This window comes from Neovison vison, chromosome 11 (assembly GCF_020171115.1).
Source record: "Neovison vison isolate M4711 chromosome 11, ASM_NN_V1, whole genome shotgun sequence".
Taxonomy (NCBI): domain Eukaryota; kingdom Metazoa; phylum Chordata; class Mammalia; order Carnivora; family Mustelidae; genus Neogale; species Neogale vison.
The window spans coordinates 164,643,613-164,656,351 of record NC_058101.1 but is presented as its reverse complement, the minus strand read 5'-3'; the positions used below and the strand labels follow the sequence as shown (position 1 = coordinate 164,656,351).

The window sequence follows — 12,739 nt, the reverse complement described above, 5'->3', positions numbered from 1 at the left end:
AGTGCCTCCAGCAACCAGCGAGCAGAGCAGAGCGGCCATCTGGAGAGAGCAAGGAAAGTGGCCCCACCCCCACCCCCACCTCAGTTGGCTGCCTTCATCCCCCACTAAGAGGACACTGGGAGCCAATCTTTCCATTGGCTCCACAAAAGGAAGACTAATCCAGGAAGGGTTCTGAAAACCCTGCACCCCTGAAGGATTCTGGGGTGGGCTGGGGGTCTCCTGACCAGAGGAGGGAAGGATGGGCCCTGGAGGTCATTCCCAATCTGCAGAATTCTAGACACCCAGTGTTGCTCACCTCTCCTTTAAAAGAAGGCACCTTGGCATTTGTGACTCCACAGCCCCCCCTGGTGTTATTCAAGATCAAGGTGCAGCCTTGATCAGCCGGAAGAGATGTCCAGGGGAGACCCTTTCAAGGGTCATGTGTTGAGACCGGCCTGCCCATGTCGCACTGTTCAGGTGGCTCCTGGCATACACTAGGTGAGGCAGGACAGTGGAATGGGAAGATTCCAGCTTCTGAATCAAATCCAGGCACCATTGTCTACCAGCTGGAAGGCATGGGCAAGCCTTTTAACTTTCTGTGCCTCAGTTTCTTCATCTGGTAAATGGGACTACTACAGCACAGGGCCATTGTAAACACATGAACCGATGTGTGTGAAAGCACCTGGCCAAATGTCTGGCCCATAGCAGGTCCTCCGGAATCCGTCGTTTGCCCTTCAGCTTTCCCCTAGTCCAAGGAGGCTGTGCCCCAAGCTCTGAATGACACATGTTCATTTGGTCCTGAGCCAGTCAGTGTCAGCGAGGTGACTCTAATTTTTCTGGAGCTTTTCTACTCCAGCAGAGGATCATTTTAATAAGTCCATAATAATAGACGCAGAGGTGACTCAGATCTGCAAATGAGGAGCCCTGCTGGGGAGGGGAGAGTTGGGCTCTGGGGGAGGGAAATTCGGCAGCATCTGGGTCTGACGCAGTGGCAGGCTGCTGCATGAGGAAGGGTTCCAAACAGGGGACCTTGGTTATGTCTCCAGACTGCCCCAGGTTCCCCTCTCAGAGGCCTCAGTTTCCCCTTCTGCAAAGTTCAGGGGAATACCAAAAGACCTCCAAAATCCCTTCCAAGCTAGAGATACAGCTCTGCTTTCTGAGCCCTGCCTCCTGCAGCAAGATTTGGAACACCCTCAGAGACGGTTCCAGATGTCTCGTCCTGGGGGACGTCCCTGGGTGAGTTCCTCTGTGACTGTACAACTGCCCACCCCTCCCAGAGCTCACAGAGAGTCAGGCTCTCAGGCCATGGCGCTTTATTGATGCATGGTCGCAAGCACAACACAGGCGGGTGTGCCCCCAGCTCAGGGCAGACACAGGGCCAGGAGAGAGCAGAGGGCCACCCCCCACAGCAACGCAGTCAGCAGAGGGGGAAAAGGCCCCGGGAGCCCATGTCCTCTCCTCTATGCATCTCCCAGGGCCTCCAGACCTGCTTCATGCCATGGAGACAGCTGACCACACCACTCCCTGTGGCTACACAAGAGGCGACCAGCTGTCCCACCTGCGCCCTTACTGAGATATGGCCTTGTTGGCCTTCTGGCCCCTTCTGTACTTCACTACAGAAATCTGGCTGTCACTGTGGGGGCTGGAGTCCTCTGCCTGACTTCACCTCCACCATCCTCCCCAACAGCTAGCTGCCTCCATCCACACCTCCACCCGCCACCCCCACCCCCTTTGCTTGTCCCAGGGGTCCACCCTCACCACCTTTACCACCCGTACCAAAGTAGGAGATAGGCGAAAACGCTGGGAGGCCCAGGAAGACTTCTCCAAAAACTCCCCAGGGAAGGGGCTCTCCGCCAACAGGCTCGCGGTGGGGAGCAGACAGTGCCAGTGGGTGGGGCGTGAGGTGCGGTGGCAGGGAAGCCACAGTCCAGATCACACGCAGGCACAGTGCAGTCACGGCGCCGCGGCAGAGAGAGCGAGCAAAGCGCACAGTCAGGCAAAGTGTCAGGGCTCTTCGGAAACCCTGCAACTATAGTTCCACACTGGGTCCCCTCAGGGCAGGAGGCGGCCCACTTCCGACTGAGAAGGGGTACCTCTGGGTCTCAGGGTTCTCTGTCCCCCTCCTTGACCCCAGTGGCTGCTACTGCAGACCTCAGTGCTCTGAGCAAGGGAGAAGATACGCTGGGGTATACAGCATCTCCAGACGAGAAAGGAAAAGTCCCAACAGCTCGGAGCCCCCAAAGCCAAGAGGAAAAAGAGGGCCCCTTTCTAGAGGGCAGGTGGAGAAGGGGGGATGAAGGACAGCTCTCCCCATGCAGGAAGAGGGTGCTGGGGGTCAAGGAGCAGCTGGGGGTCAGAGCGGTGCAGGAGACTATGTATAGAGAGGGAAAAGTGCCAGGCCTGGAGTCAGCAGCCCCCGGGACCCGCACAGAGGGGAGGGGTATTCTGTGGTTGGCCCTGAGTGCGGTGGGCGGGGCTAAAGACGAGCGCCCGGCAGCTCTCTGCAGTGCCTCTGGGGGCGGGCAAGCAACACGTGGGCTCTGGCCCCGGGTGGCTGCTCAGCTACAGCCCCCAGGCTGTAAGTTTCCATGGGACGGAGGCTGGGAATAAGCAAGAAACAGCAGGATTGAGGGAAACCAGGAACGGGGAAATCTCCGGAAATCTACCCTCCTTCCACCAACCTACGTACGGAGGCTAAGAAGCGTTACCAAGTCCACCAGGGGGTGAATAGGCCACGCCTACCAAGGGGACGCCCTCTGTTACCTCTAACACCAAGGGGTGGGAAAGGGGGAGGCCGTGGCGTGGAGGGAGCGGGGGGCAGGGGAGAGAAAGCCAGCTCCCTGAACCTATGCCACCCATCGCCACCCTGCCTGTCATCTCTCCCTAGCCCCCCAGCTCCCCAGGAGTCCCTAGCGGCCCACACTGATGTTGCAGGTCTTGCAGCTGGGGTCCTTCTTGGCGTCAGCAGTGGATAGGCTCATGAGCTGGTGCCCGCTGATCTCCCCTAGGGTGCCCAGGGACAGGTCAACGGGCTCCGTATAGATAATCTCCAGGATGAGGTCCTGGGCGTGGCGGAAGATCAGCTCCCCATCCTCCACGCTGCAGGTCAGGAACTTGTTGCAGGCAATGTCCAGGAGGGGCAGGCGGTCACGGCAGAAGCGGTCCCCCAGGGAGCCCTTGGGGGCCAGCACCAGGATGGCATAGTGGTAAGCTGTGTACATACAGTAGAAGTCCGCAAAGTAGAGGTTGGTGCTGGGGTTAAAGAGGCGCTGGGCGGGGATCTGGAAGCGCCAGCGGCCGTAGGGGGAGTCCTGAGGAGGCTGGCCTGTGTTGAACTCTGTGTTGCAGCTGAAGAAGACGCCATGGAGCATGCCACTGGTTGGAGAGCCATGGCTGCCGCTGTTGTCCTTCAGGTAGGGCTGCAGCATGTTCCCGCAGTGGGTCCTACCCATCCCAGGGGAAAAATGCCAAAGGAAAGAGAAAATGCTGCTGGTTAGCTGGGTTGAGCCTTGGCTGCTATGTGTGGTTGAGAAAGGAGCCAGCACGGCTCCCAGCTTTCCCACCAGCTGCCGCCTCCGTCCATCGCAAATAGAACATTCCAGAATTTGAGATCGGGGAGAGCCCTAGAGATGGGCTGATGCAACCCACTCCTTCATAGAGGAGAGGTCTGAACCTACCACTCCCCAGCTTAAAACCCTTTGATGGGGCTTTCATGAAAAGCAAGGGCATCAAGATCCGGTCTTTCTGACCCCACCTCCCCCCATCCCCACTCCCACAAGTAACATCCTCCAGGCCCACACGAACCCCGACTTTCCTGCCTCTGTGACTTTGCAGTGAGTGCTCTTCCCTCTGCCTGGACTGCCTTTCCCACCTGTCTTCACCTGGCCCGGTAAACTCCTAATCATCCTTCCAGGCCCCGCACAGGTGTCCCCTCCTCTCCAGAATCTTCCAGGAACATCAGGCACTTTTATTCCACAAAACTTTGACTGCCTACTGTGTGCAGACACTGAATTTTACCCAACAATCACACGTACTTCTTACATTTCGTCTGTCTGTACTGTCCCACTGATAGACTCTCAGATTTTCAAGAGGGGGACTCTGTCCTTTATTCATCTTTACATCCTGGCACATATGGGTGCTTTCCCTCTCTTGCCTGCTTGCTGCCAGAGGAGCTGGAACTGGGCCAGTGTGCTCAACATTCACCTTGCTGCCTCTCTTCTTTAGTACAAAAACCAAAGACCCCACTAGCTCCATGCCACACCGGGTTATGGTGGGAGCACCCCACCCCAGCTGAATGCACTGACAAAGACAATAAGACTAGTAGGTTGCCCTAGCCCAGCCTTAGAAGGGCATAGACTTGGAGCAGTGTCAGCAGGCCTGGGGGGATGGGCAGCCCCAGAGAGCTTCACCCTTGTCGCGTCCTGGATGTCCCAGGTGACTGATGACTTACTGTCTCCCTGAGCCTCGGGCTCCCCATCTGTAGGCTGGGTGGGTTGGACTAGATCATCAATTGGATCAAATATTTTTGGACTACAGAGCCCCTCTCATTCCCAAAGGATATTATACATAGGCAGTCGATAGACAATGAAATTGAAGCTGCTTCAGTTGAACAACAGGTGTGGGGCCCACCAAGCCTCCCCCTGACTTCCCCCACGACCCCTCATTACCCGCCTAAAATGCCCTGCAACACCTCCCTGGAGCCTCCAGGCTCCACAGTACACAGCTTGAAGACTAGGACCGTTCATGCACAGAATCCTCTCGCCCTGTGCTCCCCTCACCACCTTCCCCTAGGCCCCAGAGCCTGAACTGGAAAGACAGCTGACTCTTGGCATCAGAACCCAGTGAAAGGAACTATCCCAAAGAAAGAGCAAACTCAAGATCTTGTTCACCCAGGCCAGATACCATGGTTCCCCCATAGCATCCCCAACCGGAGGGCCCTTTCCTTCCCTGGAGCTCAGTCCTCAGAAGCCAGCTGTCCCCACAGCAGCCAGTCTGGGGTAAGAGATCATAGGGTCTCCTTAGGAGGGGCTGGCAGTGACAAGGTAGGCATGACATGAGACAGCCAGGACCCTCCAGGCAAAACAGAGGCAGGGTGGAAAGCAAGACCGGGGCCCTGCTGGGGGCCACGCTGTACCTGGCATGTTGGAAGTACTCCTTGTGGTGGTTGCGGTAGAAGACGGAGAAGCGGAGCATGCGGCCTGCGATCTGCTCGGCCTTCTCCTGCAGCTGCGCCAGGTGCTCCTTGGCGTAATCTGCAAGAGTTCCAGCTGGTAAGCCCAGGGTCAGGATGGGTATTACAGCCTCGCCCCGCCCCCACACTTGCCCACTGCGCACGGAGTATGTCAGCCCACCCCTGTCCTCAGAGCAACAGGGGACACCAAATAGTCCCAGCAACTTGGACCACATAGGAGCAGGCCAGGGGGCTCAGCTGGGAACATGGACAGCTGGATGCTGTTTGTCCTCATCACCTCTGCCCTCCCATTGCCAAAGGCTTAGGCTCGCTGAGTCCAAAAGGGGCAGGGGCTGCCCAGTTACAAAGTCATACCAGGGGGCCCAGGAGCCGTGATCCCCAGCCATGCTCATGTGAAGAGGAGTCCTGGGGTCCAGGCAGAGCTGCTGCCAACCAAGACAGGGCCTTTGTACAGATTAGAAAAAGGTGCCCTTTCCTCCTTTGCAGATGCAGCCCTGGCCAGGGTGCTGGGTTTGGCAAGAAGAGTGGGGACTGGACCGCAGCCATCCCCAGCTCCCCAGTTTGAATTAAACTCCCACTGCGGGTGGGGCTCTGGAGTAAACCAAGAGGCTTTCCCCGCAGGGAGCAAGAGCACCCCAGAGTGGGGCTTTACAGCCGAGCTAAGGAAAAGCACTGCTTGAAAGAGAATGGCAAGTCAAGGAGACTTAGGGCATGGGCCCTGGCAGAGGATGAAGCCAGCCGCCTCAGAAGCCTGGGGCTAGGAATATTCCCTGCCCTTTCCTTGTGACAGAGAGAGATCTGGAGCAGTTCTCACTGTGGACACCAAAAGAGTGGACTATTTGTGGGGCAGATCCCGGGTCATCCACGACCCGGTAGGGACACATAAGCCTGGCACTTATTTGTGCTGGAATTTGCCAACAAAATTCTGCTAAGAGGGTTTGCAGGACCTCTGAATAGGGGTCATGTTCCCCGGCTAAGTGGAGACTCGAGAGGAGCAAATGGGATTATTATTATTATTCCTACTCGCTGACTGTCCATCGGCCGATGATGGATAAACGAGGTGCGGTCTACATATACAACGGCCTATTATTCTGTCTTAAAAAGGAAGGACATTCTGACACATGCTCAACACGGATGAACCAAACTTGAGGACAGGATGCTGAGTAAAATGACAGAGCCAACGCTCCAGTCCCAGAAGGACAAATGCTGCATGATTCCCCTCACAGGAGATACCAAGAATAGTCATAGCTTCGGAAGACAGAGTGAAATGGTGGTTGCCAGGGGCTGAAGTGAGGAGGGAAGGGGAGCTGTCATGTAGAGGGTATAGGGAAGATGTTCTAGAGATGGGTCGCACAACCTCTGTGAACGGACTTAATGCCACTGACCCACACACTTAACTGGTTGAAATGGGAGACTCTGTGTTATGTATATTTTATTGCAATTCAAAACAGTATGTTTGCCCCGAGCCAGAGAAGAAGGACATCCCTCTATGGAAGTGGTTTTGCCAACATGACTAGGAGCCCTGACGTCTGCCTCCTGTGTCAGACCGCAGGCTTTTCCGGGGCAGGCGTGGGTCTCGTCCATGGGGGCCGCCCTGTCGGCCAAAGTCCTGTGCCCTCAGGAGGTGTTCATAAGCGGCTGCAGGGCTAAGGAACAGCCCCCTCCTGACCCTAACTAAGCCTGATGTGTCAAAGCAGCAGGAGAGCAGGGCCTCACCCCCGGTGCAGAACTCGACCGTCTCGCTCCAGCCAGATACCAGGTATTCCCCGTCACTCTGCTTCACTGCCGTCTGCACAGCCACACTGTACTCCGTGCGGGGGCTCAGGAACCAGTGGCCTCTCACAGTCATGGGCAGTGGCACAGCCTTGGCCACAAGCTTGGTGGGGACATCCTGAGAAATGGGATGCAGAGAACCTAGAGTCAAAGAGGGGGTCACTCCCAACCTTGGTATTCCGCCAGGCCTCATGCTCCCCAGCCAGCCCCTAGGCTGCCTGAGGAGGGCCAAAATCTCCATGATTCAATGGCTCGGTGCCCTGGCCACCATTTTCCTGCGGAAGCAAGCAGTGGCCATTGGAAAGGCCATACAGATAACCCCCAGCCTCCACCCCTCCGAAATGCCCCCGATGCCCGTTCTCTTGGGAGCTAAGGAGAAAGGCCACGGGGGTGGAGGCCGAAAAGTTGAGGACGTTGAGACCTCCGTTTTCGAGGGAGACTTCGAGAGCTCTGCACACTGCAGTGCCGTCTCCACGGCAACAGCAAATGCTGAGAGCCAGGGAGGAAGGGAAAATATGCCTTATTCTTTGTGGGGGGGGAGGGTTAAGGGGGTGGTGTTGAACATTCACGTCACCGTGGCAACTGGCCTGCCAAAAGACACCCAGATCGGGAGAGCCAATTCCAAAGAGAGAGAGGGTGAGTAACCCACATGATGCAGTCGTCGTGGGAACCAGCTCCTTCCCACCTCATTCTTCCCCCTTCCCTCTGCCAGTGTGAGAAGATGGGAGCCTTCCTCTCACCCACCCCCACACCGGCTTTAACCCAGGGAAAGGACACCCCAGCCAGCGGAGGACTCGGCCATGTTGCTCTCCTCAACCCAGCCACCAGTAGGCCAGAGGGCCGGGGACCGAGAGGATCACAGCAGTCTAAGAGGGGTCAGTGAGGACCAAGCAAAGAGCCCCAGTCCTCCCATGGCCTGTGTCGCCCACACAGTCAACAACAAAGCTGCTTCCTGAGTCAGCGGCTTTGTCATTCCCTGAGACGCCAGCCCCAGGTGTGGTGTCTGTGGCCCCCCTCAGGTTTTCCCACCCCGTCTGAAGGCCCCGTCTTGAGGCCAATCCTGGTGTTCCCAGTAGCTGGGCCCCAAGCCAGACACCATGTGAACATTACCTAACGGATGCCTCTCACAGGCCCGTGGGGGCTCACATTATTATTCCGTTTTTACCAGTGAAGGGACTTGGGCTCAATGAGGCTAAATAACTTTCCTAAGTTTCCACACTGAGAAGAGCCTGTGTTTGAACCAGACCTGTCTGACTCCCGATGATCACCACACAGCACTCCATTACCCTGCCTCCTTCAAGGAGGGGTATGAGCAAGAGGCCTTCTGGGCACCCTCTACTCACCCGGTGCTTGAACTTGTTGGAGTTCTTGTTCTCCTTCTTGTTAAGGTCAATGAAGTAATGGGTGACCCTCTCCAGGTCACTGTTCTCCATGGCCCAGGAGATGCGGAAGGAGTCACAGGTGATGTTGTTGACCTCGATGCTGTGGGGCGTGGACAGCAGCTCCATGCTCCCCTCTGGCTTGGCTCCTGTGGGGACTGAGGGGAGAGGAAGAATTAGCCCCTTCCTCCCCACCAGAGTTTTCTGGAATGTCTCGTTCCCAACATGCTTTGCAAACTGGAACCTTGGGAATCCATTGACTGCACCCGCCTCATCACATCAGATGGGAAGAGTGCATGGGAAGATAGAGGGGTAGGACCAAGGGTGGGATGGGGTGTCCCCCCTGGGGGGGCTCTTGGCTCTCCTCAGAGGGGTCTGCGGAGCAGACAGCACCTGACAGGTGGCCGAGGCAGTGGGAATGCTGCAAACGCCGACAGGACAGATTCGCAGCAGATGGAGCCGAGGGGGGGGCCCTCAGCCAGCAGGCGTGAAAAGAGAAGGGAGTGGGGGTGGAGAGAACTGTATGAGGCAGTGTAGGAGAGACAGGAAGCACCCACTGAGGAGACCAGCATGAGGGTTGAGGTGGACAGAGGGCCCCAGTAGCCAAGAGGCCAAGGGTGCCAGGCTGCTTGGGCTCAGACCTCCCTCCTCCCTCAGGGTGACTCAGGGAGGGTTGCCAAGATGCAAGGCTGGGAGTCCAAGCGCCACGGAGATGCACATGGATATACCAATGGCGGGAGGGGCCAGCACGGGCCATAGCTCTTCTTCCGCCCCCAACTTTTCGACTGTCACTCTTTCCTCTCAGCTGATCCTCTGTTGCTCGACTCGTTTGAATAATTCGTTTTACCTTTGCCATCCACAACAGGCCGATCTGTGGTGATAATTGCCCAAACATCATCTCAAGCAAGCCTCACCATAGGTAAGTACTATTATTATCCCCATTTTACAGATGGGTTCACTGAGGTTGGGGGGATACCGAGATGAGATGCCAGAGGTCATGCAGCTAGGAAGTTATTTGAACTCACATCTGACTCCAGAGCCCAAACTCTTAGTCATTGAGCAAAGGTTGTGTCCCTCTGTGTGTGTGTGTGTGTGTGTGTATGTGAGTGTGTGTGCGAGATATGTGTGTGATGTGCATGGCATGTGTATATGGGTCGGTGCACATGGTTTTACTGTTATTTTTCTTCTTCTGTCTTTCCCTTTTGAGTAATTACATTTTCTCTTTGCTTCCACCCGGGCTGCTCTTTCAGGGATCAGAGGACCACATCACTGGCGCTCCCCTGTGCTTTAGCTAGCAAGAGCTAATGCTGGCCTTGACTGTGGCCTGGCTCATGAGCTCTGGGGTAACAGGGTGGGAAGGGAGAGGGGCAGGGAGAGGGGTGGGACTGTCTCTGGGACAAGAACATGAATGTGGGTTGGACTTCCTTCCGGCCATTTGCTTAGTGCCCAGTGGAGCTCGTGCCTTCCCGGTTCCTTCTGAAGCCCCATCCCAGCACACCTCAGGTTTCTGGAATGTTGTTTCCTTTTCTCCCCCTTCTGCTTCTTCTCCTCTTTTTCCCCAGGTGCTAAGGGTGAGGGTACCTCGTGCCTTCAAAAGCAGGTACTTCTATTTATAGCTTCCAGAAGATCCAACCCACACTTGCCTGTCAGTTAAAGCCTGTTGTGGAGCCTGGTGGGCTAAATTCATCCGTGGGCGCCTGAGTGGCAGGCACAGAGGGAAGGATATGGGTGATGGCTTTTACCTGTTCCAGGATGCCCCCTGAGCCCGAATTTGATCTTGGGTTCCTACCCTAAGCCTTCCTGTCATGAAGTTCAGCCACACGTTGGTGGCTTGTGTGCAGGGAGTCCTGTGATAAACAAACACGGGGGTGCTACCAGGTTCATCCCAAAATAAAGCAGGATAGGATTGTGAAACAACTGTGCAATAAACCAGTTTATAATTCATGGGGACAGATGTGGAGACTTGGGGATTTGGTATGCTCTGGGCTTCCAGTGAGGAGCTTCCCAGGGAGACACACGTATGCACACAGATACACACACACACACCCCAACACAGACACACTCCCATCCTGAGTGACCACCTCCCATCCACAGCAGATTTAGTCCCTGCCTACTGGACAGGTGGGCACCTATTCCTGCCTCAGTACTCCTCTCCTCAGACTCTCCCCCAGAGAGAGGGGCAGCCATTTTGGGGGGGTGCAGACTCTAGGAGCTGGCTCATCGTTTCCTTTCTACAGTTCTAGCAGCACTGAGATTACTCCCCCTGTGCTAGCCTGGGAGAGTGGTCGTGAGTGACACTTGGGAGAACAGCAAAGCCAGGGTGGACCGAGGGTGGGCGTGAGCCCCAGTTCTCCAAGTCCAGGTGCCTGGGGAATGTCAGGGTGTGAGGGACAGGTTGAGACAGCACCTGAGAAACACCCACGCTGCCAAGACAAGCATTTACACACCCACACACAGGCAGGCCCATGAGTGCACACACATACACGCACGCACACACATGCGCCGAATGTGCCCACCCACACCTGCCACACAAGGGCTGCTCACACCTCCTCAGACAGCCTCGCTCCCACGCACTCACCTATGCACTCAGGTGCCTCCGCCACCTTCCACAGTCTAAGAATGTCCCCCAGTTTTCCCTCTATGAGCTGTCATGCCTCCACCCAGACCCACACATGTTGAAGTCCACAGGCTCACACACGCACATATGCATGCACACCTAGTCCGCAAGCCATATTTGGGAAAAAAAAAGAAAGCCACGGGCGCCAACAGGCACCTGTGCTTCCTCCACACAAGGCACTCAACTCACACGCCGGCTTGCACACACACGTGCACTCTCACACACGTGTCCACCCCCGCCCAGATCCCGGTAGCCTCTCTCAAATCTTCTTCAGGCTCAGAGAGCCAGACTTTGAAAATCTGGTTTGTGCCTAGCCACACTCTGCCAGCCCCGATCCTCCACATGCCAACAGGTTTGCACAGCTACGTGGGTCTGCGCACAGACAGTGGCTTCTGCCCACACTCTCCACCTACCTACCCCTTTCTGCTCCGGAGTTGCCCATCCCCACATAGAAACCCTTTAGTTACATGCAATCCCTCCCTCACCATGTCCTCCCACACACATGACAAGGATATGTCCACTCCATAAATACACCGCCTCACACTGCCCCCACCCCCAGAACCCAGAGGCTACTCAGAGAAGTAAGCCCCCACACACGTAGCTCACGTGTACAAGAAACATATGTCCCTAAACAGGCCCCCCAGCGGCGGAAGCCCACACGAGAGCAGAAGTGCGTGCATACAGAACTATCTACGCAAGCAAACCTCCAGTCTCCTCGCAAGCATGCCTACGTGCTATACACACCAACAGCCCTTGCCCATGCCCTTCCAGAAAGGCCCCCCACCGGCCAGGGGGACATTGACCCCCTCCCCCGCTGTCCCCTTTGGCATAGCTGACTGCAGCAGAATGGTCACGGGGTGACTGACTGTGGTGCCCCGGGGGACTGGATCCAGCTGTTAATCCCTTTGCCAAGGCCCTGGGGGACAGGGGACAAGGTCGTTGGCCCTGGCGACCTAGGCGGGCATCGTGGACGGTGGCAGGCCCCTGGTGCCCCCAGCTCCTAGCCCCTTGCCACCTGAGTCGCTCTCAGAATTGACAGAGGGATGTTCTGGGGAGGACGCGCACTCACCTGGCTCCACCGGGCTCTGCGGAGGAAGACCTGGAAGGGAGGGAAGGGAGAGACCTCTGTATGGATGTGCTCTCCCCAGGGAGAGGGGCAGCGGCCGATGCCTGGGTCACAGGCAGTGGCGCTCGCTTGCTCCTCTCGCTCCTCTCACTCCTCTCGAGGCTGCCAAAGAGGCTTCTTCCATGCCCCGCAGGCAGCTCCCGCCTGGCTCTGCAGCACACGCACGGCTGCTGCCCCCAGAGAGGCGATGTTCCCAGCCGAGTGCAAGGAGAGGCAAGAGCGAAATCAAAGCAGCGTGGAGGAGAGAGAGAGAGAGAGAGAGAGAGGCAGAGAAGGCGAGAAAGAACGAGAGAGCCAGACCGAATCTGGCTCCACCAATGGGATCAGTGGCTGCCCAGCGTCAGGTGACAATAAGCAAGCTTGGTCCCCGCTCCCTGGACTGGTGGGAGGGGAAAGGGCAGAGGGTCTCTCAGGAAGCTCTGCTGATGTCCTCAGACACAGCGGCGGTGGCTGCCACTTTTCCCTGTTCTTGCAGGACAAGCTGCCCTCAGAAGTCTCTCCAACACACCTCGACTTGGAAATCTCTCACTTGAATGCAGCCCCCAAACTTTAGGATGCTGGGAGAGGGGTGGGGCTGAGCCCAGAGGCTTTGGAGTCCCCAGGAAAGGATTCTGAGTCGGGGAAGGGAAGGGGAGCTGTTGACGGGAAAGGGTCCAGATGTGGTATGGGGGTTC

General features: G+C 56.7%; 1 protein-coding gene across 1 annotated transcript; it reads right to left on the bottom strand.

The window, feature by feature from the left end:
* Positions 1 to 1,275: 1,275 nt before the first annotated feature.
* LOC122889785 (phytanoyl-CoA 2-hydroxylase interacting protein) lies at positions 1,276 to 12,391 on the bottom strand. The gene is made up of 5 exons (XM_044225184.1): positions 12,009 to 12,391; positions 8,287 to 8,480; positions 6,887 to 7,061; positions 5,114 to 5,231; positions 1,276 to 3,423 (listed from the first exon to the last, which is right to left on the bottom strand). Exons 2-5 carry the CDS (start codon positions 8,449 to 8,451, stop codon positions 2,889 to 2,891), a joined length of 993 nt encoding a protein of 330 aa, XP_044081119.1. The 5' UTR covers positions 8,452 to 8,480; positions 12,009 to 12,391; the 3' UTR covers positions 1,276 to 2,888.
* Positions 12,392 to 12,739: the final 348 nt, after the last annotated feature.